Raw genomic sequence first — 25,029 nt, 5'->3', positions numbered from 1 at the left:
TGCCCCAAAAGACTGTCACGTTCTAAATAACACAACTCATCGATCAAGATTGAGAGCCCACTGCGCTGACACCGGTGTCTGAAGGCAATCCTTCCTCATCACCTGGCTCCCTGTAGCCACCACTTGGTGCAGCACCTCGAGTGCGTCCACCAATGATATTGCTTTGATCAATGGCATCGGCATCATCCTTAGCTACGAACAAAATCAATAAGCACCCGCTACATCACTAAATGACACTGCTCAACTTACCGAGTGTTGCATCTGAATCTGCAGTGGCAGCATCAATGTGATCTTCAATGCTGGCCTCATCCTTCTGGACGGGAATGTGAGATTGACCGGTACGGCTGGCGTAATCGTTGTCGCCCTTCACCCCAGAGGGCACGTCACCGCTGGTGACATCGTTCTGTTGCTCATACTGATCGTCGGCTGAGGCAGACATGTTGGAACGTTTTATTGTGTTTGAAGATGCTGATAGTTCAATAGAAATTATTATGGAAGTGGATACTGTGAGAATACTGTGAGAATTGTCGTGGAGAATGATAAATCAGTGATACCACGACGCCATCTTATACACGTTTGGACATGACTGTGACGGAACGCGGTCAAGAGTGATTGCTCCTGCCCCTGGCCATTCATTGCCTCATTGACTTCATGATATCACCATCTCAGCCACTAAAAGCGAGCTAATCTCACATCCGTTGATAGTGCCGTCTACGAAACTGCATCCGAGTGGTTGACATCAGCGGTATGTTCCTGAGTAGATCTGGATCGGCTTTATCCTGAGCATGATTCGCATCATTGATCTGGAAATCTCCCACAATCTCCTTCGTCTCGTGAGATTCTTAGCCGTCGTGTCAATCACGATGTCACGACATCACGCGTTCCTAGCTAAGCTTCATCCTCCCCAGAGCAGCCATCAATCTAGACGTCATCTCACGTTGGGTAGCCCTTGCATCCTTGTCAAAACGCAAGGAAGACAGATATCATCGGGCGCTTCAAGGACGGCAGCTTGATTGACAGTGCGCGGCGAAGCTTAATCTTTGGCTACTCCATGGTCTATGCTAGTGAGAGCTGAGTTCGACTGATCTATGCAAATTGTACGATACCCGAGCATGTCTACATCTCAGAACCAGTTACATTACCTACTTCATACTCCTTCCGCTATTGCTGAGTCGTGATACGTCGCCTCTTCCCACCCTACCCATGGATCCTTGGGCTTCGGCTTATAGTTGGGCAATCCATACGCACTAGGGTCAAATTTGTTCTTCCTGCGTGCAGTCTGGTATGCATTCATAAAATCCTGTCCCACTAACAGGGTACCGGTTTTTTTTTTTTTTGGCACCTTCACTTCTTCTGCTGGACCGCATTCGAGGCAGTGAGCCATAGAAACCCCAGAGTATGGGTGACCGTTATCACAGCGAAGCAAGCTTCCTTTCACATGCTTTGTCCAGCTCCACCAAGCGTCTTGCGTTGCCTTAGCGTAGATAGGATGCCCTGAATTTCGTTGTCGACCTCGTAGATGTTTGTTGACCTGTTCACAGCATGGTTGAAACAACCCCGCCGTCAACGGATAGGTCTTACAAATCTGCTCCGCCAGTTTTACAGCATTAGCCGCCTCTGTTAGGGTTTCGTTGGGTTCGATACCCTTAAGGAATATTTGCGTTGCGGAATCGACCAGGTGTAATTCAGTCTCAAGACGCTTCAAGCCCCTAGCTTGACAATCTTCTATACTAGACTTAATCTTTTGGAGCTTTCCAGCAGCTGCAGGAATAATGACGTGCTTGAGACCTTGTGCAAGCAGCTCTGAGTGCGCAGATTGCTTGCCTAAGTCTCGAACGGGTGCTAGCATTTGAATGTGAAGTTCGAGTACGGTCAGTTGGCACCGATAGATTAAGGACTCTAGCCTCAAAGACGAGGCAAAAACGTATGGCTCAAGAATGGTATCACTTTTCAAAAAGTAGATCAGCGAGGCTACTGCTTGCTCGAATCGTTCGACAAGATCTGCTGAAAGGAACGTTAATTCATTGGACTCCATATTTGACATTTGCATACCTTTAAATTTCAGGATTGCCCCCTCAAGTCCTGATAATGCGTTGCCACGTTCAAGCACAAGTATTTCATTATGTTTTCCAGCCAAGGGACCAGGCTTCAGCATGCTGCAGAATGCGTCGAATGAGCTAGCCAATTGACCCCTCGTTCGATTCATTTCACCTAAGAAATTGAAGATGCGCTTGTTGAAATGCGCCAACGCCCAATCGACATGAGATTTGAGCGACCGAATCTGGTAGAATATCGCGTATCTCCTTAGTCCTGCACATGTTACACCGCATTCTGGGCAAAATGTCTCCAGTTCTAGTAGATCAACGAGATTCACTGTTACGACACCCCGAATGTTGCCGTCACTGTCCATCTCATAAATCCGTCCAAGACCCCAGGCCTTATCGAGGAATTCGACATCAAAGTGGTGACCGCACTTGAGGAACATTTGCACAGTAGAAGTATTTTGACTTGTGGTACACTGCAAACACTTTGTCGGACAAAGCTCTCCGCAAAGGCTCGGACAAAGATGACCACATTTCAGCTCCTCGTTACAAGGTTCGTTGCACGGTAGTCGATTGCAAGGTAGACAGCATAGTGTCGTGCAGGGTTCACGATGCTTGCAGCTAATCCAAGGACAACTCTTTAAACAAGGTTCACATTCCGTCCCACAGGTCTTCTCACAGGTTCTGTGTGAACAAGATTTGCCACACTGCGCCTGGCACGGAGGACAGTTCTGGTCATGTTCATGACATTTCGACTGGCAGAGATGACCACAAGACATTTCCTTTTCGCATTTCGACCTGCAGCTATGCTTTTTGAGGCGTCGGCATTCGTAGCATATCCCTTCACATTTGTGACCGCAAGAAAGCCATTTTTCACAGGATTCTTGACACCGAGAGATCTCATGTTGTGAGGCACAGAGTATTTTCTGTTCATGGCCACAGGATAACGTCTTGCTACCAATCATCTCCGTACATTTGAGTTCAGCTTCTCCTTGACCTTTCTGATTCTCTCCACAGGTGATGGCTGCTTCGTGACCACACTTGAGAGTGGTACTTGATATCTGCTGTTCGCAGTCCCCACAAGGACTCCCGCAAGTCTTCGAACAAGGATGTCCACATGGATGGTGGACTTTTTCACACGGCTCGGAGCAGCCTTGACGCTCGTGCAGTATATCTGCGTGACAAGAAAGGGGACACTTGTGCCCACAAGCGAACTGGAACGTGCATGGTTGGTGACATTCCGGCGTCGTATACCACTGCTCAGGCTTTCCCACACCATATATTACGTCTGGATGTCTGGGACAACAGGTGCGAAATTCAGCTCCGACGTTGTGTGTCGATACGAGCTCATTGAGCACCTGATGCCACATGGGTATTTGGTCCATTAGAGACGCATTTCCGATTATGTAAAATCCATCTCTGGCTCTGCTGCATCCTACATTGATCCGATTGGGCGTCTTCAGAAAGCCAGGTCGGCCTTCGCTGTTGCTTCTCACGGTACTCAAAATTACAATCCTCGACTCAGAACCCTGGAAATTGTCGATCGTCGCAATCTTGAGCATGTTCCCGATCTCAAGGATCGTCTCACCATTATTGGACATGTCTTCCATGGGATCAATGTATCCGTTCATAATCAATGCTTCGCGGTCCTTCTCGCTTAACCAGAGGGAACAAATCGCTCTAAATCGTTCATTAAAGGCAGCCAGCTGCCCATTGTAAGGCGTTAGAACAGTGATGTCTTTGTAATCATATTCGTTGCTTTTGACAAGGTATTCCACAAGGCCGGCGACCATCTCTACCTCAAATTCGTTCGAGAAAGAGTTTGGGTTTGCTGACCTGCTTATCAATGAATCTTCGGGCACTTGATGGTTCAGCCAATACAAGCGATCGGCCATTCCAGGCACGGGTGCCCTTGTTTTGGTTGATTCATGATCCTGCAGAACATTGTCTCAGCGCAGCTTCAATGTTGGGGGTCAGTGACATACTTGTAGATACGGGTATAAAGTTGCCCGCATGAGATTTGCAATCTCTGGGTGCATTCGTCTTTGCAGGCTGAGATGGGAAGAGGGAATCGGTTGGGAATTAGTAGGAGGGTACATCAACCTTTCCATCAGCGACTCGTCCAACCTATATTCTGCACCAACTTCCGACTCCAATGATAGCGACAGCTCATTCACTTGAGGCCTAGGAGAAATGTCAGCGAAGAATGCTCCTCCAGTGTGCGTAAACAATGGCTGTACCGGAGTTGTAATGGATCTCCAATCGAAATTGAGTGCTGGACTGTTGGTAACAATGAGCACATGAACTGAGCTTCCATGACCTCAGCTGCTTCTTCACATATCACGATTTCAATGCCGAGCCGCTTCAGCTGGTGATATTGCCTTGCACACACGGTCGTCGTCATAGCTATAATGTCTTCTGTAGCTGCATTAGCCAGTAGCTTCTACTTTTTGGAAATATACGTACGATTTGCGAGGCTTCTGATTTCGACTTCGTTAAAAGCATCCCTCTTCCGACTTACAGCTACTTGATGTCTTCGGTGAATTTCTGCTGTACGGTCGAGGATCGTTCTCGGCGCTATGTCCTCCTTCCATTCCTTAAACAGTTGCTCGCGTTCTACGAGTGACAGCCTCCAAATATCCGCCGAAGCTGAACGATCAGCATGTGTTCCTACGCTTCGATGGATGTTAGTTTTTAGCCTCTCCATAGCTGATTGCACTTCTGGATCGTAGGTCTGAAACCATGGATCACTTTGCACAGCCGTAATAAAATGCTTCATCAGGCTTTCTACTTCTTTCAGATCGCCCCCAGAACACCAGTACTCGAATGCAAACCCACCCGCCTTCCGGGCTAATCGAATATCGGAAAGTCTTTGTTGATCGACGCTTTCAAGGTCCGTAAAGCTAGATAGAATCGCAGGGTTCTTTTCTGCAAGATGCTCTCGCACGGCTGGCCAGCTCAGAGTATCTGAGTTGAGCGATTCGCTCCAGCTGACTGCTTCTGTGTACAACGCTGTAGAGTTCAGTAGCTATCATCTCCGAGCAATGTGCTATTGACTCACCCTCTACCTTCAAAAGTGCCATCGAGGTAGCACTCTTCTCAACGACTGACTTACGAAGCTTTGAAGTGAGCTTTCTCAAATCATATTCGTGAGTCCAAGCCTCCTTGCTCTTAGAACCCAATCTGGCAAAGTTGACAATGCCAGCATCTTTCAGATCAGCGAGGAAGCTGTCTAGAGCATGATTCGTCAAGCATACGACAAGGATGGGCTTCATAGAGCTGATACCTCGAGACGCTAGGAGTACTCTAGCTAATGCCACTCCAAGAAATGTTTTACCGGTGCCGGGCGGACCCTGCGTAAACGCTAACCCACGACATAAGGTCTCACAGAGAGCCTCTGCCTGGCCTCTGTCTAGAGTCGTACGATTGCAGAGCTCATCAATTGTATTCTTGAAAGACTGCCCACCGGAGAGTAGTGCAAAGGGTCGAAGCGCATAAGGAATGCCATCCTTGAGGCCAGATGTAGTACAAATTGAGTTTAGCTGGAATTCAAAGTGATCCTCTGTTGCATATGCTGGAGGGGAGCTTGGATGGTCCATTCCAATTGTCAGTGGGGCGATAGAGGACAGAAACGCAATTTGGTCCCGGGAAGCAGATTGGTCCTGGAGCCGCTTAAGGGTATGGCGAAATCCTGCGTAAAGAAGACCTGACACTTCAACCAAAACGAACTTTTCGTTCATGACGTTCTTATAATTGTATAGCAATCGTCTTACAGCGTCTATGTCACTTGGTTCGGCAAACGAGAGGACCAGAGCGGCTAAGTATTCAATTGTTAGTAGGATTCTCGTCTTAGCAGACGTCTGAGAGAGAATCATACCCCTCAAATTGTTGCCAGACCTTCGCCTCATCGATTCCGTGGTCTGGCGCTGATCGACCTCCATGTAAGTCACCGACAGCGTGCCTTGATTGCAGAACCCAATTAACGCAACCAACATGCCTTCTTCGAGGTGCTTCGAAAGGCCCATCGCCTTTCCGCGTAGTGCTCGAGGGCAGGCATAGCTGATTCTAACCATCATCCCACGCGTAGGATTGAATTGTACCTCTTCAAAGGCAACATCTTGGAACAAAGAGTATTGTAGCCTGCGAGGCGTGATCATGCGGTCGTCGTAATCCGCGGTCTGTGGCTCTGATCCATTGAGGACTAAGTGCTGGCATGCATGATATGACGCGTCAATCAGCGGTTCAACCTTTTCATACCTTGATTGTCGGAACAGAACATCGAGGTGGCGTTTCTGTCCAGCTGGTAGGTGATGAAATGCCTGAGGGCTTTTCCGAGGCACAAAGGGCGGTCGTCGCGATAGTATCTCGTCCATTGTTGGCAGAATCTGTATGCGGTGTATTTCACCATGATCGTTGTCATGTCTGATGCCATAACTGGATAGACTACCGGGACCTTCGTCGTCGAAGGGTGACTGGCCCTTCGGTAAGTCTCGACGATCGAAGATCAAATAGTTCGGTGCGCATTGAGACTCTGTATTAGAGCTTTCGGCGTCATGTGGGATACAAATTTTGTGATTCAGCTGGCAAGTATCGCCTCGCCGACAGAAGCCTGCGATGAAGTCATGACAAAGCTCTTCAGCTGGAATGGTCGGAAGTGAGGATTTTGGTAGGATGTCTGCTTTGTACGACGGTGGGTTTGTAATGAAACTAGGCATCTAGAAAAACAAGTCCGAGACTTGACAACAGCCAACGTGTTATGCAATCAAGACGCGTTCTGATGACGAATATGTGGCGATACTCTCCTCAACTTGGACGTCCTGTTCTTTGTAGTGAGAAGTCAGGATGTTGGCAGGGCGAGTTCACTGTATCCAGAGCAACGTCATGCTGATTGGAAAGTGCATAGTGGAGGGGCGGATGAAAATAGAGTAGGAAGTGAATTAATTTCACCGGATAGGAAAAACCTATAGGGCGGACACAAAATTAGCCCTGACACATCACCGCCTGCTCGCAGTGGCAAAGAGCCTATTGGAGCACCTTACATGATATACAACCAAATCCTGGGCGTTATGGCACTCGCGGGCGCGTTGTTTCAGGCTTTATTTTATTAGCATACCTTGATTCTGTTACCCTGATTTAGTATGTTGAGCTTTCATCCGCGATCCATATGATAGGAGAATTGATATGTTGTCTTCGAGCACTCTTGTTTCTCGTACCAATAGTAGAAAAAGTCACGTTATGATGTCCTCGCTTGAGCAGTTTCCTAGCTACTTTCCTAACCTTATTTTGTCTCGTCATTTGCCTGCTTTCTTACCCCTTTTGGCTGTCACTTTCACTTGCCCCTTGGAGACAAAGGAAGACTTCGGCTAGGAAGATGTTAGTTCCATTGAAATGCGTCTGCAACCACTCGCGGCACGCTTACCTTGACCGTAGAGTCGTTTCCCTTACTATTATTACCCGTCACCTTTCTAGCGTTTTTTCGTCCTTTCTTAGCCTTAGGTGCATCAGAAGCGGACTCTGGCGGAGAATCCTCGGCTATCATAGCATCATCGGCGCCGTCATTCTCAATTAGTCCAGCATCAGGATCGTCAGACTCTGATTCCTCCTTCATCCTTTTGGGTGCTGCCTTGCGCGGGGCGCGAGTCTTCCTAGCAGGATAAGGGATCTGGACCGATTCGCTTTCGCTACCTTCTCGTTTGAGATTGTCGTCACCATTTGGCTGCATTTTCCCGTGCGGACGTCCTCGCGGCTTAGGAAGCTCTTCAATCTCGGCGTTACTAGCCTCAGCCTTTACTTTTGCAGCCTTTTTGCGGCCTCTCTTAGGCGGACTGGGGGCTTCTTCATCTTTCTCAATTTCCTTCTTTACATTCTTGCCCTTCTTAGGTGCTGCTTTTGCCTTCTTTGGTGAAGGAGTTTCATGACCGATGTCCTCCCCACTTTCCTCATTCTTGGCTCGAGAACGCTTCTTGCCTTTCGGCTTGCTCGGTGTAGCTTCGTCTCCTGCCCCAGCTTGCTATTTTCGGATCAGTAAGGTTACTCATCATAGTTTCCAGCCCAAAGATACAGATCTTACATCGGCTTCAGCAGCCTGCCGCTTCTTCATTGAAGCTGGCATACGAAAACCCTTCCTACCAGGCCGATTGACTTCAACGTCCTGAAGAGTATTAGATTGAGAGGAACTTCGGGCTTATTATACTTACACCCTTCCAGTCCTCATCAGCGACGTGGCCATCATCCAGAGCCATTCTTACGCGAGTCTGTTCAGCTTCCGGCAGCTCATCGTAACCATCAAGAAAGTCATAGTTCCCTTCGAGTGCGTCCTTCATATGTTCAAGGACTTGTGGCGTCACACAGCCCCTTTGAAGCTGGTCAGGAATAGTCTTGATTGCCGGTAAGCAACTTACCAATGCTTCCATTTCCAACTCTGGTAGTCTTTGATAGTCACAAATACACCATGGCGAAGTTCTCCCTTCTGAATCTTTATGCCTGCTTTCTTGCATTCACCGTTCTGGCAACCAGCGCGAGATTGAGAAGCAATTTCTATTGAGTAACCGCAATTAAATACTATTTCTCTGTATCACAATACAAACCTGACATTTTGAGACGAATATTCAAGAAATCAATGCTCTCGCTGACACAATCTTTTAAGATAGAAGAAATGCTACGTATCAGAAATGGACTTACCCAGACGATATTGCCCAGACATTGCGAAGGGGAACTTAATGAGTTGGAGTCAAACGCTGTTGTTTTGGCAAAGGTCAAAAGGCGATGAAGATTCAGCTCGATAAATGAAGAGAAAGGGGGAAGACCGAATTATCAGACGTGTTGAGTGAAGGAAGCGCGTGACAAACAAAGCCACAATTTTCAGCCCTACGAAAATGGGAAGGAGCAAAGTGACGTTGACTTCCAGGACCACCATATTAGATTTATTTCTCTTATGTTTGCTCTCGACAAGAAATCCTATCTTCGTCACCATGAATGCTTGAAAAAACCAGCAAGCAGTGCCTGTGCAAAGCCAATTCGATTGTACATGAATCATGGCTAAAATATGCTCTGGAAGTCGTTTCGATGTACTCTCAACTTGAACTCAAGACTGCAATCTGACACATTAACAAGAGGTCTGTCTGCCTCGAAGTCTATTGATTCATCGCTTCATTGTGGCCTGCTGCGGCAATGCCCATGTCCATACACACAATCAAGTTTCCATACCTCAAGTGCAAGACTCCAAGCAGCAACTCGTCACAACACCCGTTTTAACAGTCTGGGTTTTGAGTCGCCAGAGGAAGATGTCTATCGACTGTCGCGCTCTTCTCAACGACATGATATTGATGCCTGGTTAACTCTCCTCAACCGCCGGCTCCCAGAGGACTTCCCACACACGTCAATTGAGACTCTTGATCATGGGAATGTGGCAAAGGATCTCGATTGTACGCGTGTACTCGTTGAAATCCTCAGAGGAGCAAGAGACTGTACGCAGTCAGACATCATATCACACTTAGGTGTCCATTGTGGACGATGGAGTGCTGTGAGTTGGATCGTGCATGCATTGCTTGCAATTTGGGGTCGGCATTACCGATCCATCAAGCCAAGCGAGCAGCTTCCAGTAGAATCCCCGTTGCGTCAAGCACCGTCGTTAGGAGATTTTTGCGAGGATCCGACAATGTTCGACTGTCCACCAGCGTTTGCCGTACCTCTGGACAAGCTAGACCCGTGGGGTGAGTGTATTGATAAAGACAGCGATGGAATCTCTTTGGCAAAACAATCTTTAGCGCAAGTCTGGCAGGCGTTAGGTAGTATGATCCTTCATGCGGGAGATCTGTCTGAGGATCGCGTGGCTCATCAGTCGATCATGTCACAAGTATTGGACATTCTTGCTCAAATGCACCATGTTGATGCTTTACCCTCCACTATCTACAACTATGTCCCCGCAAAAGATCCTTCCGTCATCCAAAGACCGCCTACAATACATCTACTGTCATCGAGAATCATGACTTTGCTTTCAGACGTTGCGTGGAAAAGGCATTGGAAGTCTGAGATGGCGAAAGCACAAGAGTACGGATATGAACTACCCTCGCCTAGAGTCCAACCTCAGCTTTCGCAGGTTGAAAGTGGTGTCTGGCTTGACCTTGTGCTCTGGGCTTGTGTTGAAAGTGATTTAGTCCTGGAGGCTGCTTGGATTGTTTCGCAGATGCAGAGAAGGTCTCAAGACTGGGCAAAGAGGTGGTCCGTTATCAGCTGGGAAGAAGTATGTAGGACAAAGGCTCCAAAGCTTGCGTGGACCGCAATTCTAAAGTTGCAGCTTGACAAGGCCCGCCTAAATCAGTCAACGGGCATCGGCATCGCAAACGGTGGTGTCTCAAGTGTAACAATGGGAGAACGTACCATCAGTCGCGAAGTCATCGAGGCAATTATAGACGGCACCGTAAACAGCACTTGCAATACCGAAGCATCATCCAGCTACCCCTTCAACCAGGCTGTGCGTATGACCCAAGTTTGCAAGGACTTGCTGGAAGCAAATGATGCGGGCTTGGATGCTCGAGCGTGCAACGCTTTAGTGTTACGAGTCATCGAATCTGGATCTGTGAAAATGCGAGAGTCTGCCCTTGCAATCGATGATCTTCTTCATTTGACTTCAGTTGTCCCTAGTGCAGAAGGCCCCCTGACATGTCAGCTTTATCACAAGGAAACGACCCAGAAGATCATTCGGCTAGCATCTTAGGATTGCTCTACTCAGTACTCTATACTGACTCAAAGACCGGAGAATCGCAAAGACTAATGAGCACTCTTGACAACATTACGAACTTGATTGATGGCAATAAAAGAACTTATATTCGGGAATTTGCAAGTGAATTGAGAGAAAGACTTCTGCGTGGCCCCAAGAGATTGTCGCAATCTTCCCAACCATTACTCTATCCCGAAACTCCAGATTACATTGTAGCTCAACTTCTAGATTCTACAACGGCAAACAAATCGAAAAGTCTTGGAGAGCGGCTTTTTGATAACAATGATATTGACGGAGGCTTTTTACGTTCTCACGTTTACAAGTCTCCCAATCTTCAGCCTGCTCTATTGCGCTATGCGACTGAGAATGCAGACCATACAATAGTCACGAGAGTCCTGGAGCAACTGCAGCCGCCTTTGTCGGAGGACATGCTACATTCGCTACTTCGCAGCCAGGTCCTCATGAACGAATGGAATGCCACCCAAGAGATTCTTGATCACTTGAAGTCGTCCGAGGGCACCAGCTGGAACGCTTCGGATGCAACCTCTTTGGCAGCAGCTGTCCTTCGACTCTCGGGTTTGAAGCAGCGCAAAGTCGTCGAGGGAAGCAAAGCTGAGGAGATTCTCTCTGGCATCTTCGCTGGTCGCTATGACAATGCATCTGACCCGTCTCGGCCAAGGGACTTCCAAAGAATTCAGCTAGCAAACCAGATCAAGCGAATGTTGCGCACAATACCCGGTAATTGCTTCCACTGTTTGAACTATAACAAGGATCGGGAAACCGGTCGTCTATCAGCGAAAGCGGAAGTATCACCTCAAGCCTTTGGTATACTATTGGAAGCAGTGGTAGAGCGGTTCGGCTCTGCGGCTGGCATGACGCTTTGGAAGCAATGGTGTCGTGTGCCGTCGAGCAGACGTTATGTTCATTCCGGCCAGTATTTGGTCGTATCTGGTGTCGTCAAGCCTGAGCTTAGGTTGCTACGGATGATAATGAGACCAATTATTCAAAAGCTTCCCCTCTTTATGGACTCTAGTGATCAGAAATCTGGGACAGATGAGACTCAAGCTACAAACGAAAATTCTGCTTCTGCTACAATTGTTCTGACTCCGATCGAACGTTCCGTAGTGAGGTGGACGGTATCAGTATATCAAAAGTTTGGATTGAACGCAGAGGACATTGGTCGAGAATTTCCCAGGGTTTCTAAGCCTGATCTGGGTCTCGCCTCAATTGTATAGTGAAGATAGACTCTCATAATATTCAGATCATGTGCCAACGAATAGGCCTCATGCTGATGGCATCTCCTCCCTGACTCAATCAGCATGAAGTAGAGTTCCTATCTTCCAAATATGCTATTGTCACTCGTCTGTCTTCAAGACGCTCAACGTTGCACACGTCTCAGGTAATCACAAAACGTGTTACTCATCATGTCTGGATCATTCGCACAGACAGAATTGTAGTATCTCGTATAGAGCTGGCGATGGCTCCTGATTGGCTCCAACCCGGAGGACTTATATGCGCTAATCTCCCTGCGCGCTAGAATCGATTTCGTCAACAATTCCAAACACAGACATAATCGCACCTAAGCTTCCTAACTGTCCTTTTGCGCTGCACCGAAAGTTATCCATTAGCAACGCCGACAGTCTTTCTTTTCACCTATTCCCTCTTTCTTACAGCCACGACGCTTCTTTCTTACTTTGACAATTGTTCGTACCCTCTAACGCGTGCCAAGGAACCGTTGACCGTTCCACTACCCAAAGGCCAACATCTGGACAATCAGTATCTTGGAGAATTGAGTGCTTATACACCGCTGCCCGGGGACTTTCAGGAGAGTACGACATTGGCACGACTATGACCCATGCTTGAAATTAGGCCCTCCAATGCCCAAAGCACCCTGAGCGTACGCATTCGATCTGAAGAAAGCAGGCACAAAACATGACTGAATTTGTGGGCTCTTTGCCGCGGCAACGAACTGATCCCGAAGATATGAATGGCCTCAGTAGCGAACATGACCCTTTCTCCCTCGAAACTCCACCGCAGCAAACAGGCCAGCATCGCTTCTCCGCATTCGATACACAGCTCTTCGCTTTGAACCATCCTGATTCTTCTCCAGCACAAGCCAAGAAAGCACTTGAAGCTCATTTGGCTGAGACTGACCGAAGGATTCAAGAAACGTCGAAGCTTGGATCGACTTTGGTTCAACAGAGGGTCAATTTGTCAAATAGGTTGCGGGAAGTAGGATCTCGGGAGGACGACAGGAAGATAAGTCCTGAATTGCGACAAAAACTCATCGAGATTGAGCGAGACTACAACGATGTGGGAAGGCAGAGCGCAAAAGCCTTCCTTGGTCCAAAAGCAGACGGGCAAGGTGCGGAGGGTGCTGCTACTCCCTTCGCACGGGATGGGAAGCGCCCACCAAGTCCTGCTAAATTTTCTAACCAAGCTGTGGAATCGCCGTCCAAGATGAATGTGCCACGGAAACAGCGTAACCAAGCGTCGAATGCCGATAATCTTGAATTTGCGGCGGAAATCACAACTTCTCTGCTGGGTCAGGTAAGACACTTACAAGCTGTGCTTGCTGAACGCGACGAGAATTTGAAGAATGTCAATGTGGAAAATGCACGCCTAGGAACCGAGGCTGAAGGCTTTATCCAGCGCTTAAAGCATTTGGATGATGGGGAGCAGCGTTACAAAGATGAGAATTGGAATCTTGAAACCCAATTACAAGAGTTGCAAGCGCAGCAGAAGGACGCCGCAAACAGAGAACAGAAGTTGCAACAAATTTTGACATCTATGACATCTGAAAGGACTGCATATGAGAAAGAACTAGAAGACTTAAGGCAAAGCCATGGTAAAGCTTTTGACGACCACACTGCTCTTCGTAGACGACATGAGTCAGAACTTGCGACTCTACGTAAAGATGTCAAGCTCGGGGAAAGCGAGAAAAACACAATGCAACGGCGTGTTGATGAGCTGACTTCACAGAACGAACAACTTGCCAAAGGAATTGCTAGTCACTTCAAAGACGAGGACTCAGAGCCAGAAACAGATGCGGGGAGCCAAATTCCTGACTATAGCCTTGACTTATCTGAACGGGAGCATTCTCCGCCGCCATCGCCCAGTAAAGGCCAACGTCATTCTATGCTAGAATCCGAAACTTTGAAGAGCTCTCTGCATCATGCTCATCGAATGATTCAAAATTTGAAGAACAACGTCCATCGCGAGAAGTCAGAGAAACAGGATCTGAAGCGCATGCTACAAGAGGCAAGGGATGAGTTAGAGATCAAACGTAAAGACCATCCTGAGAAAAGGCTCAAAACCAAGTCTCAAACGGATTTGAGGAAGGCTGGTAGGCCGGGGCTTGGCGCACCACGAAGTAGCACAATGGATATCATGACAGACGAGCCTCAGGATCCGGAATGGGAAGATCATGATGGCTTAACTCCACAAAAAATAACTGTGAACAGGACCGAGCCAAGTGATGCATATCAGACTGCGAATGAGACGGAAGACGCGTTTGAGACTGCGAACGAACGGGATAGTACGGATAATGATGCTTTCCAAACCGGGGCTGAGTCAAATGCTCGCGATAGTAGCGAGACCGAGACCGAGACTGAAGCAGCTACCATGCGATCATCAACCCGACGGGGCATAGAAGCTACGAGATCTCTATCTAACAAGCCTGGTGATCGGAGATCGATTCAAAGTACGGCTTCAACTTCGGAAGAGGAAGAGCATGGCATGCATACACCAATTCAAGGACAGCCGCAACGCTTCCGTCTGAAAATGAATCGTCGTTCACACGTTGTGAGTGGTGGCTCAGGCAGTAGTGCTCCATCATCAACCAAAAATTCTCCAGCAAACTTTGTCAGTGCTGGCGATGAAGGAGGTCAAAGCTTATTTGCTGAGCTAGAGAATATTAGCGGAGACGAAGCTGAGGCCACCCCAAGCAAAGATGGTACGCGAACTCCAAGATCCGTTCGTTCTACACGGTCTGTAAGTAGAGAGATTGGCGGGAAACGCTCATCCGGAAGTCTAAGAAGAGCCAACGGTTCACGTTCTTCGACTCCGGGTCTAAGGCCAAGCACAGTCATATACAGCGGCGGAACACCACCAATACCAAAGATACCAACCGTAGATTCTAGCACAATGACTGAACCCATCGACGAGCCACAAGAAAGCACCCTTCTTGGCGCACTTTCCGGCGCCAACAGCGAGAGGAAAGGCCCAGATTCTCGAGCAAGTGACGCTGTAAAAAGCCAACCTGGATCTCGCGTTGTGTCAGATTCGACTACTGCCTCGACTCCTCAACGTCCTGTTTGGGATCACCCACTAACCGCACTTTCCGGGATATTCCCAGGTTTCAAGGACAGTGCCAACACCACTCCTATGTCGACCAAGTCGGACACATCCCAAATTCATCAAGAGCCAGAGAAAGCCTCAGCAGGTCTGCAATCACGACGAGAGTCTCAAAGCTATCCAGCACCTTCCTTAGCTTCGCTCACTCAGAGTGAGCAACATCCTCCTACATCTCCTTCGATGGCTTTATCCTCTATCCAAACATTAGAGACTGCTCCAATCCAACCAAGGCAGAAGTCGATTGGGGTTGAACCTGTTGAAGCTGTCCAACCATCTGATACTCCCACCAGAAGAGCTGCTGAGTCCGCCACGGGAGGCATCTTTGGCTCTGTCTTTGGTTGGAACAGAAGGTCACGTGCTGCATCAATATCCAAGATTGTGGATGACGACACAAGTCAACATCCAAGGGAAGCTATTGAGCCTAGCACTCCCGACCACAAGGCCCCGCTACAAGAGGTCTCAGCAAATGCAGTCTCTCGTCGAGCCTCTGGACAGTACGCTGGATCGAAGGAGCCCGTTCAGACGAACAGGTCGATCTACGATCAAGGCTCGCAGACTGTCCTGTCCTCTGAACAGATTGACAAGCTTTTCGAGAAGCAAAATACTCTAGTCGACGCTCCAGCGCCCCCAACCCCAGCAGCCATGAAACCACTTTCTGAGATAGGCGCTACTCCACCTGCCAATCGTGGATATCAGGACGACACCACTCCCAAAGCGAAAGCCCCTGAGGTCAAAGTCCCAGACGGTGCTTCCTTCAGAGACGCAGTCGGCAGAACAGTTCGTCGGCCCACAAGCGCCACGAGTTCACGCTCTCGAATTACGCAGTACCCACCGTTACCTAGTGACCATCAAGAAGCTATTGCTGCAGCTGCGCAGAAGGCCCCAGAATCGATGGGCCCACCGATAGCTCCAGCGTCCGCTTACGCTCGCTCTTTGCGCTCCAGAGCGAGCAGCCGCCCCCAAACACCGTCGTTGCAAGGGCTACCCAGTCCGTCATCCAAAGGAGGCACCACGCCTCGGGCACCGCGTTATTCATCGACCAGATCTCAAGTTTCTCGTCGCACATCGGTCTCTTCTTTTGCTTCGGAGCTTGACGAGAGGTTTAACATCCGTGTTGGTGATATGAATATGCCACAGGGCATGTCGCCAAACACAGACCCACGGATGATCCAAGCCATCACCCAGACTATGATCGGCGAAATGATGTGGAAGTATACCAGAAAGGCAGGCCGTGGCGAAATGTCAAATACCCGCCATCGCCGCTTCTTTTGGGTTCATCCGTACACACGAACTCTTTATTGGTCTGACCGTGACCCTGCCAGCGCGAATCGTGCCGAGCTGAAGAGTAAAAGTGTAGCCATCGAGGCTGTACGCGTAGTCACCGACAACAACCCATCGCCACCTGGCTTGCACCGTAAATCACTGATTGTAGTGACCCCCGGTCGTTCCGTCCAGTTCACAGCGCAAACTGGCAACCGCCACGAGACCTGGTTTAACGCACTTTCCTACCTTTTACTCCGCACTGGGGCGGACGGCAATGTTGGTAATGCCTATGGCGACTTCAGTGAAGCAGAGGCGGAGGAGTTCAATCCACCATACAACCGCAATCGTTCCCGCGTGTCCCTCGCAAGCTTCAGAAGTCACCGAACAGCGGATAGGAACGCACGGCACTCCCTCGCTACTCGTCCAGGTTCTTCATACCCTTCGCAAAATCAGCGCGAATCACGGCAGCTCGAGCAGCCTTTAGACCCAGTCGAAGACAGGCTACAAATGAGCTCCCAATCAATCCGGCAGCGCATCTCCCGCTCCCTCTCTCGCTCACGGGGTTCGAAGGTTGCGGAAGCTACGAACACGGACCCTCCTAAATTAGCCGAGTCCACGAACGCAACCCCCCATGCAAGTATTTCTAGTCGACTTTCAGGATACTGGCGGCAGCCGCCTTCGATCAGGAATAGCATGCGTAGCCGCTCGAGTATGCGTGCTGAAGACGCAAACAATGGCGCTGAAGCAGGTATTCTAGAGGGTGGCAGGAGCGTGGTAGCGCCGAACGGTGTGGCAAGGGATAGTGCTGAGGATGTGCGGATGGTGATTGAGGAGCGCGAACGGGACGGAGCCTTAGAGAACGTTAGGGCTTGTTGTGATGGTGAGTCTTGTCTCTCTTCTGCTCATGTCGCCTGCTTTCGGGTAGGAAGGAATTGATGTTGATCTATTCATAGGGAAACATGATGTTGGCTCCTTACACAAACACGGGCCCCATCATCACCATCATGACCACACTAAGAGTACGCAAAGTGTGCAGAACCCAAGGAACAACTCGGCTACTAATGTGGCACACTGAGTTGAGAGTCATTCATTGTAAAAGGGGTTTCTTTAGCAATGTAGGCAAGGCGCAGACAGTCCTTTTCGCGAGGTGGGTGGTGTTGATGAAGAGGTGGAAACGAATGCCCTTCGAAGTCTTTTCATCACGTTGAAACGTTCTTATTGCTTAAATTAATTTGCTGTCGGCTACTTTGCTTTCTGAAAGCATCTATTAGCTTTCTGCTCTTGGACACAGGTGTTTGTCATTGAACGTTCAATATACTGGGAAGACATCACGTCATTATGCTAAGTTTGAGTAATGTATACATGAATAGCTGCTATACTATTTTACCATTTAATCTCCACTAGCCACATCCTTGCTTGTCTAAAAATTCTTTATATCCGCAAGCGACACCATCAGCACCACAGCCAAACAAATCCCATACTTCTCTGCTCCAGGGGTTCGCTATTTGCTCAGTCGAATCCCCACCTTTTGGCTTCAATGCTTGCCGCGTAGGGCGGGCAATTGCTGAGATAGGTGCCTCTGGCGCGGGACGTATACTGGACATGTCTGAAGTTGCCTTCTTCAACGGAGAGCGACGGGTGGGCTTTCTAAAATTGGGCAGTGGTTTCTGCGGTGGAAGAGATGCGTTTTCAGGGGCTTCTGGCTGTGGTGGCATCGTTTCCTGCCTTGCCATTACTGGCGTGCTGGCGGGATCTTCAATCAGCTCGTTTCGTATGGACTGTGCATTGAGAATTTGTGGAGGACTTATGGTCGGCAAGTCAGGGGCTCCACTTGGAGGTGGCTGAGAAGAGATAACGATGCTTTCATTTGCCATTTCACACGCCGTTGGTAATGTTCTCACCTGAGCTGGCTGGTTGTCCTGTGACAGTGGTACCTGAGTCTCAACATGAGGAGCTGTGGGCTCCATAGAACGCATCGTCGCCACAATAGAAAGATCGGGAATCAACGTCGGTGCATCCGTAGTCTTTGTGAGAAAGGTTTTTACGACATGTTCTTCCCTTTGGATCGGTGGGCTCCGCCGAGGGACGGCTAACATGGCATCCATTCTTGACAGAGCAAGGTCAGTATTGTGAGTTGATGGCTTAGGCTTCGGTATCGGAAGCTGGACTGCTTCCGCAAACGGATGACGAATATCATTGTGGTCATCAACTTCTGCTTCGTCAACGGACACCCTGCGCTTGCTTTTTTTCATTTCATGAACGTCAGCTTTCGTTGTCTCCATCGTTTCTTCATCTTCTCCTCCGCTATACAAAGCTCGTTTTTTAGGAAAGTTGCTAAGAGCGCCTGCTTGCTGCGGGTTCTTATCAAGGTACCCTGACCGATTACAGCTCTTTTCTTTGGAGTTGCTTTTAGTCGCAGGAATACTGCTGGTGGACGGCCTCCGTTGTCCTGCTTCTTTATGGTCCTTTATGAGAGGAGCAGGCTCTAAGGGAAGGAGTTCTCTATACATAAGCTTTTGGCGCGGTTTTTGAGCGCCTATCTGAAGCTTCATTCGTTTTCGCTGCCCTGTAGAGCTTTCAGCCTCCTCTACTGTCGAGCTGCTTGAGCCTCTCCGACTTATTCTACTAAGCTTCTTGTTTACCTTTTCTCCGACGTCTGGAGCGTTACTGTATATAGGTGTTGCGCTTGAAACTTCTTCCAGGGACGGGCTGAGCTGCTTTGTGTGGCGATCCGAAGGGTTAGCCTCTTCTTGAGAAGAAAGTATCTGGATGGGCTCGCAATTGACAGCCTCATCCTGCCATCCCTTATACTTTCCGCATTTCCTCGAATCAGTAGAGTAGTTATTGGAATAGCTATCCACTTTATGGCGTTTATGGATAGAATTTCTCTCGTCAGATCCCCGAGAAGATCCTGACGGCTTTTGATCTTTATGGGTGGGTTTCAGCTTGGCCGTCTCGAAATTCTCTTTGCCCGCCACACGGCTTGATATTAAGATGGCAGTCGGATAAGCAAGGCTCTTCGCATTAGAACGGGTCGCCATCTTCTCACTTTCGGCCTCCGTTCGCCGCCTTTTCGCTGACCTCTCGCCTTCCTTGACTTGGTTGTTAGCCTCACTCCGCAGATCGTGTGGTGATTTGGATGGATCTAGGGCCCTTCCAATCTGTCCTCGAGGCGTTCCCAATACAGCAGTCAAGGGTCTCGGTCTCAGCATCTGGGTTGGGCGCGACAAAGGAGCGATTGCAGTGTGGACAATCTTCTGAATGGGCAATGAGTCGCCATTCGAGGGGATCTCTGTTGCCTTCTTCCTCTTCTCCAATAATGCCGTCAAATCTTGCTCTGTACTTCCAACAATTTCGCCAACCTGGATCAAGACCCCTCTATCAAGTTCAAACTCATCACCATCCTGCACAGGATCTTTGTCTCTCCAGTGAGTATCCCCAATGTAATTGCGGGGCACATCGTAGACCATAACCCGTTTGTTGAATGTATGAAAACGTAGGAGGCCATCTTGCCATCTTTTCTGCTTTCTTCTGAGATCGTGAGTATAAAGACAGCGGAATTCGATGATTGGAGCTGTATTCTGGGTTGTGGGTACAGAAAGTGAAGGATAGGAGGCGGGGTTCGATGTAGATATTGTTGCATTCATGACAGCTCATATCTTTGGATTACTCAAATGAATTGCGTTCCTTATTGAACATCTGACCTTCAAAAGCATATTGCGCCAGATAAATCAAAATTAGGCAAGAGTAATAGAATGTGGTTTCGCGCCTGGGCGCGAAGTCACGTGCGAAGTCGGCCTAATGCAACAACGACTATTCTCCAAATGAGTATCTATCGCTATTGTACTATCGTGCAATCCCAAAATTTTCACAGTCGTCGTACCTTGCAGCCATGGTGAGCTCATCTCGATAAAGGCTTCTGTATAGTATAGACAGGCTGACATTTATAGGCTCGAAATTCGGAGAAGGCGCAGTCCATGCTCTTTCGCTTTCGGGCCCAACAAGCTGCACAATTAGGTATCATAGATGCAGGTCGAACTCGTCGGCCGAAGATGATTACGGAGGTCTCTCAGATCCCTGCTTGCGAAAAATGGCGCGGCCAGGTGTTGAAAGAGATATCAAGAAAAGTGACCAAGATCCAAGATCAAAGCCTTAGCGACTTCCAGATTAGGGACGTGAATGACGAGATCAACAAATTGATGCGGGAAAAGCACATGTGGGAGGTGCAGATACGCAACCTTGGCGGCCCAAATTACATGAGGGGGGAGGGAAAGTCTTTGATGAGGAAGGCAAAGAGATACCAGGAGGAGGGAAAGGCTACAGGTAGGCAATGAAATCACAACCTACAAAAATGGCAATCATGCTGAAGTACCCGCAGGTATTTTGGAAGGGCTAGGGAGTTGCCGGGCGTAAAGGAAATGTTCGAAGCAGCAAAGCCAAAAGCACCGGACAAAGCCTTGGAATCTCGGGCAGACCTTAGGAAAAACGTTGATGCCAGCTATTATGGCTACAATCTAGACGAGGAAGATGGGACCTTGCTTGCGTATGAAGCTGAAAAGGAGAGGGAAGCATTTGAGAACCTGAAAGCCCAGGGACAGAAGGGCGAGGATGGTTGGGAGTCTTTGCCGGGCGACTCAGGAGACGGAGTTGCATGGACGCTGCCAACGCTCGATGAAGTGCAAGAAGAATTAGTAGACCGGCGGAGGCGAACGCTATTGGATAAACTCGGTTGATAATCAGTGAAGTAAGGAAGGAGTCTGGAGAATCATTCTATAGTTGCAAATTGTGATACCCCATGAAGCAGAACTTGCTCTGAAAAGCGACTGCTATTAAGCTCAAATAGAGATTCAGAGATTGCCTTGAATTGCACTTGTAAGAATTGTTGTCGTTTAAATGACTACTTCCGATGATTCGAAGTGCGGAAATGCTCGCGGTCCGCAAACTGTTACACAAGCAACCACATCAACCATCCACATTCTGGCGCTCTGCCACAATCAACTATGGATTACTCTCAGCTTCCCAACGACCCTGACCATCCGGTCGGAACTTCACCATGGCAGAATTCCCCGGGTCCCAACCGAAGCACCTTTCCTTCAGAAGACAGCACCCCCTCTTCCCCAGAAGTATCAAAACAATCGCCCTCCCTGCCTGCATCGAGCCAGCAGCAAGAGCAGCAAAACAATGCTCAAGTAGAGCGACCGTCGTCCACTCCTCCAGATCGCGATGCGCCGCTGTCACCGCAACAAAATGGAGCCGGAAGGCAGCCTGCGAGAACGATCAGTCAGAGCGTGCCAGATATACGATTCCAAGGCCCACCAATGACGGAGGAAGAGCTGCGTCAAGAGTCAATGCGTCAGCAGAGGATTCAGGAACGTCATCAACAATCTCTACACGCTCAACAACATCAAAGAGCTCCAGGTCCAAACAGGTATCATGGCAAGCAAGGTCAAAGACAACCTCCAGCCTACATGCTGCAAGCTAGAATCACGACACTGGAAAGACTCGGAAAGAAAGATCCTGCGATACATTTTGATGTTCACGTACGTCTCATTTGCGCCGCCAAGTAGCTATATACTAAATTGCAATTTAGACGAATCTACCGAAATTCCGAACTACGCAGGTCAGAGACATCAAGCGCACACATTCGGAATTTGTCAAGCTAGCGGATCATCTAATCTCGTCGAATCCAGAGGCATTCGTACCTGCAGTTCCACCTCCTCTGACTTCTGCCGGAGCTGGGACGGAAGAAGACGAAGTCCGCACGAAGAACGCCATGCAAAGGTGGCTCAATTACGTTTGCAGCAACGATGTGTTGATGAGAGATGATGAGATGGTCTTCTTTGTGGAAAGTGATGCTGGATACAGTCCTATGATGAGGATGAAGCAACCAGCTACTGGTGTGAGGAGGAAAGTCATCAAGCAATTTGCCCCGCCGCCGGACGACTCGCCTGAGCTTCAAGACTCGAGGCCGACAGTCAAAGCATTCTATCTTGGTACAATGGATGCAGGTCAGAAAGTCGATCGATTGGTAAAATCTCGCCGGGGTAAGAAGCCCGCCCTTAGAAATCACCACCCAATCTCCCATTGACATAAATACTAGGCCTTGGATTAGCAGAGTCCGACCTCGGCGTCAAATTTGGGCAAATGCATGTACAAGAGACTCATCCGGGTCTTAGCATTGCCTACCGCAAACTTGGAAGAATTATTCAAAGCACAGGTGACTACCACGCTGCTCAAGGAACCGCTGAAGCAACGACTCTCGCGGACCCACTGAATTACCACTCCTCCGATGCTTTCATCGTTAAAGAGACCCTCACAAACCGTCATATCCTGCTGCGAGATCTCCTTTCCGCCCAACAAGCCACCCGCAGCAAGCTCTCAGCTGCTGATAGGCTTAAGTCATCCTCCTCCGTCCGCCGAGAAAAAGTGGATGAAGCAATCAATCAGCTTGATGAGGCCCGCTTACACGAGGAATATCTCGATCAAAAGACAAAGCGCGTAACATCCAATCTGCTTCAAGAGAAACGTCGCTGGTATTTCCGCACGGCGGCAGATCTTCGCACTAGCATACGAGAATATGTACTTCGCGAGATCGAAGCTGAACGCCGTGCCCTTGCCACGTTGGAGTCTGTTCGTCCTGACATTAGAAATATCGACGCTTCAGGAGGACTTTCAAGGCTAGGCAGAGAAGCTCACCCTTCAACGAGGAGAGCGAATATGCAAGCTTCCCAGGGTCCGAGAGGCGATGCATGGAGTGGTGTTCCTAGACGTGAAGGTGCACTCGACAGATCCACGAGTGGATTGTCAGCTACAGGAAAGGTAGAGAATGATGCCGTCAATGGCGAGGGTGGGGGGCGCAAGAGGGCTGCTAGTGGAGCGGGCAGTTTGAAAGGGGCCAAGGAAGATGATGGAGATGAGGATAGAGTGGACGCCAGAAATGCGGCTAGCAGGCTTGCCACTAGTACATTTTGATGGTGAGCACCTGTATATTCACTCTCTTTTTCTACCTGAGCTAGGATCTTCCACGGCAAAAACATCAATACTCCAACTTGGAAATCGAGATTTCTCGTTTTCGCATTACTAAGACTCCTGAGTTCTTTAGCTATGTTCGAATCCAACCCTAGAAGACGTCTCCGGCCCTTTTGTGCGCGAAAAGGCCTGACACGTGATGTTCTCGCCGTCACACCATTCACTCCTTAATCATGAGCTCTCGCCAAGTAAGATTGTCGATAATGGATGTCGTGAACGACTATGGCGCCGTCCACGGACGATTTGACTCCCTTTGAGGAGCTGAATCCGTATTTCTAATCTTCGCTCAAGACAAAGCTGCTCACAATTCGTCTCATAGTTGCCTCGCAAAAACAAGCTCGACGGATGATGAGCTATCGCCACTTCTCCCGTTTGAACGGGCATAGCATTCAGAGCAAACCCAACTGTACTTTCCTTCCGAACCTCTTGTCTTTCTCGAAGACTGTCGTGGTCAAAATCATAGAAGAGACCGTCCGGTCTCATTAAGATATATAATCAAGGAGGGCGCCAAGGAAAACATGCTACTTCTTCAAGCCTACAGTGGTTACCACCGTACCAGTGTGGACAGTGCGCGTAGGCGCTGTAGAGTACTGCGGAGCACCATGCGGTCTCAGGCCACTTTTATGGTCGTATCTCCAGATTTGAAGTCTTGGGTAGTATGTTGTGATTTGTTGACTGAGAGTGAGAGTCGTGCACATCTTGATATTCAATAATGTGATAAAACCTTTCCGCCTTAAGGTGACTCAGACTGTTCTAGTCGTCCGTGCACAGAATCATGGTCGCCATGCCCGTTGACTTCAGTAATATCTTCATCGTCGTCATCTCTATCAAGCTCGTCCAGCTCCTCTCCCAAAGGGCTCTCCCGAGGCTCTAATTGATCCAAATCCTCCAGTATCGTTCTTGGTGGCAGCTTTCTCAGACTGGTAGCACAAACACGATCTTTCGTCAGAAGATCGTCCACGAACTGGTCTATGTAAGTGAGGCTGTAGCTTCCGTCCCGCACTCTCCTCCTCAGCTTACGATAATCGGCGAGTAGAGGTTCTAATGTAGTGTAGACTTCTTTCGCAGCAAATGTCAGGCGGACATAGAATGCAGCAAGGGCTGTCAAGTATTTGAAATCACGTTGGTGAAGGTATTCCAGAATGATGTCTCGCTCCGGCTGAAGCTGTAGAAGTTTTAGGATAAGGCAGAGGAAAGGTGCTGGCTTTTGTTGGCCGTATGTGCCACCGAAGAAACTCATATCAGCTGCACGGTCGCATAAACTTGCTTCGTTGATTGCGAAACACTGCTCTTTCCAGTAGTAGCTGTCCACGATACGATCGCGGACGGCCTTCTCGAGCAGATGAGCTGGGTTGACGTCGTGAATGGTTCTTCCCACATATCCCCGGTCATCGAGCATGCGCTTGGCATCCGCTTGATGCGCCATTGCAAAGCGTGTGCTAGAATCATTTGGTGAAGGGAAGCCCTTAGTTTCAATAATCTCTTTCAGGAAGAGAGCTCCATTCGAGCATTTTGATGCTTGGCGTGTCACTGTCTGTGGAAGCGTGGGTCTCTCCCAATCCGTCACTAAGATAATCGTCTGGGCAACCGCAAAAGTAAATACCTCTGAACTCATCAATT

General features: G+C 48.9%; 8 protein-coding genes across 8 annotated transcripts; 4 read left to right on the top strand and 4 right to left on the bottom strand.

Moving 5' to 3' along the window:
* Positions 1–43: 43 nt before the first annotated feature.
* Positions 44–439, bottom strand: KY384_000555 (uncharacterized protein; the record flags this gene model as incomplete). The annotated part of the gene is made up of 2 exons (XM_044809091.1): positions 44–192; positions 250–439. The coding sequence occupies 2 exons, from the start codon at positions 437–439 to the stop codon at positions 44–46; spliced, it is 339 nt and encodes a 112-aa protein (XP_044665078.1).
* Positions 440–1,147: 708 nt separating this feature from the next.
* KY384_000554 (uncharacterized protein) lies at positions 1,148–8,745 on the bottom strand (the record flags this gene model as incomplete). The annotated part of the gene is made up of 11 exons (XM_044809090.1): positions 1,148–2,473; positions 2,722–2,968; positions 3,183–3,878; positions 4,283–4,460; positions 4,509–5,054; positions 5,104–6,757; positions 7,462–8,052; positions 8,113–8,193; positions 8,240–8,396; positions 8,444–8,579; positions 8,724–8,745. The coding sequence occupies 11 exons, from the start codon at positions 8,743–8,745 to the stop codon at positions 1,148–1,150; spliced, it is 5,634 nt and encodes a 1,877-aa protein (XP_044665077.1).
* Positions 8,746–9,699: 954 nt separating this feature from the next.
* KY384_000553 (uncharacterized protein) lies at positions 9,700–11,996 on the top strand (the record flags this gene model as incomplete). The annotated part of the gene is made up of 2 exons (XM_044809089.1): positions 9,700–10,620; positions 10,686–11,996. 2 exons carry the CDS (start codon positions 9,700–9,702, stop codon positions 11,994–11,996), a joined length of 2,232 nt encoding a protein of 743 aa, XP_044665076.1.
* A 697-nt stretch (positions 11,997–12,693) lies between these two features.
* On the top strand, positions 12,694–17,442 carry KY384_000552 (uncharacterized protein; the record flags this gene model as incomplete). The annotated part of the gene is made up of 2 exons (XM_044809088.1): positions 12,694–17,260; positions 17,417–17,442. 2 exons carry the CDS (start codon positions 12,694–12,696, stop codon positions 17,440–17,442), a joined length of 4,593 nt encoding a protein of 1,530 aa, XP_044665075.1.
* Positions 17,443–17,780: 338 nt separating this feature from the next.
* On the bottom strand, positions 17,781–20,027 carry KY384_000551 (uncharacterized protein; the record flags this gene model as incomplete). The annotated part of the gene is made up of 1 exon (XM_044809087.1): positions 17,781–20,027. The coding sequence occupies one exon, from the start codon at positions 20,025–20,027 to the stop codon at positions 17,781–17,783; it is 2,247 nt and encodes a 748-aa protein (XP_044665074.1).
* A 245-nt stretch (positions 20,028–20,272) lies between these two features.
* ISY1 (NineTeen Complex (NTC) component) lies at positions 20,273–21,113 on the top strand (the record flags this gene model as incomplete). Its single annotated transcript, XM_044809086.1, has 4 exons — positions 20,273–20,275; positions 20,331–20,603; positions 20,666–20,703; positions 20,759–21,113. 4 exons carry the CDS (start codon positions 20,273–20,275, stop codon positions 21,111–21,113), a joined length of 669 nt encoding a protein of 222 aa, XP_044665073.1.
* A 267-nt stretch (positions 21,114–21,380) lies between these two features.
* On the top strand, positions 21,381–23,352 carry KY384_000549 (uncharacterized protein; the record flags this gene model as incomplete). The annotated part of the gene is made up of 3 exons (XM_044809085.1): positions 21,381–21,920; positions 21,971–22,424; positions 22,481–23,352. The coding sequence occupies 3 exons, from the start codon at positions 21,381–21,383 to the stop codon at positions 23,350–23,352; spliced, it is 1,866 nt and encodes a 621-aa protein (XP_044665072.1).
* Positions 23,353–24,142: 790 nt separating this feature from the next.
* KY384_000548 (uncharacterized protein) lies at positions 24,143–25,024 on the bottom strand (the record flags this gene model as incomplete). Its single annotated transcript, XM_044809084.1, has 1 exon — positions 24,143–25,024. One exon carries the CDS (start codon positions 25,022–25,024, stop codon positions 24,143–24,145), a length of 882 nt encoding a protein of 293 aa, XP_044665071.1.
* Between the last annotated feature and the right edge of the window lie 5 nt (positions 25,025–25,029).

Source organism: Bacidia gigantensis, assembly GCF_019456465.1.
Source record: "Bacidia gigantensis strain McMullin 20006 chromosome Unknown contig_74, whole genome shotgun sequence".
Lineage (NCBI taxonomy): Eukaryota > Fungi > Ascomycota > Lecanoromycetes > Lecanorales > Ramalinaceae > Bacidia > Bacidia gigantensis.
Note: the sequence above shows the minus strand (reverse complement) of the source record. Positions and strands in the feature narration are given on the sequence as shown.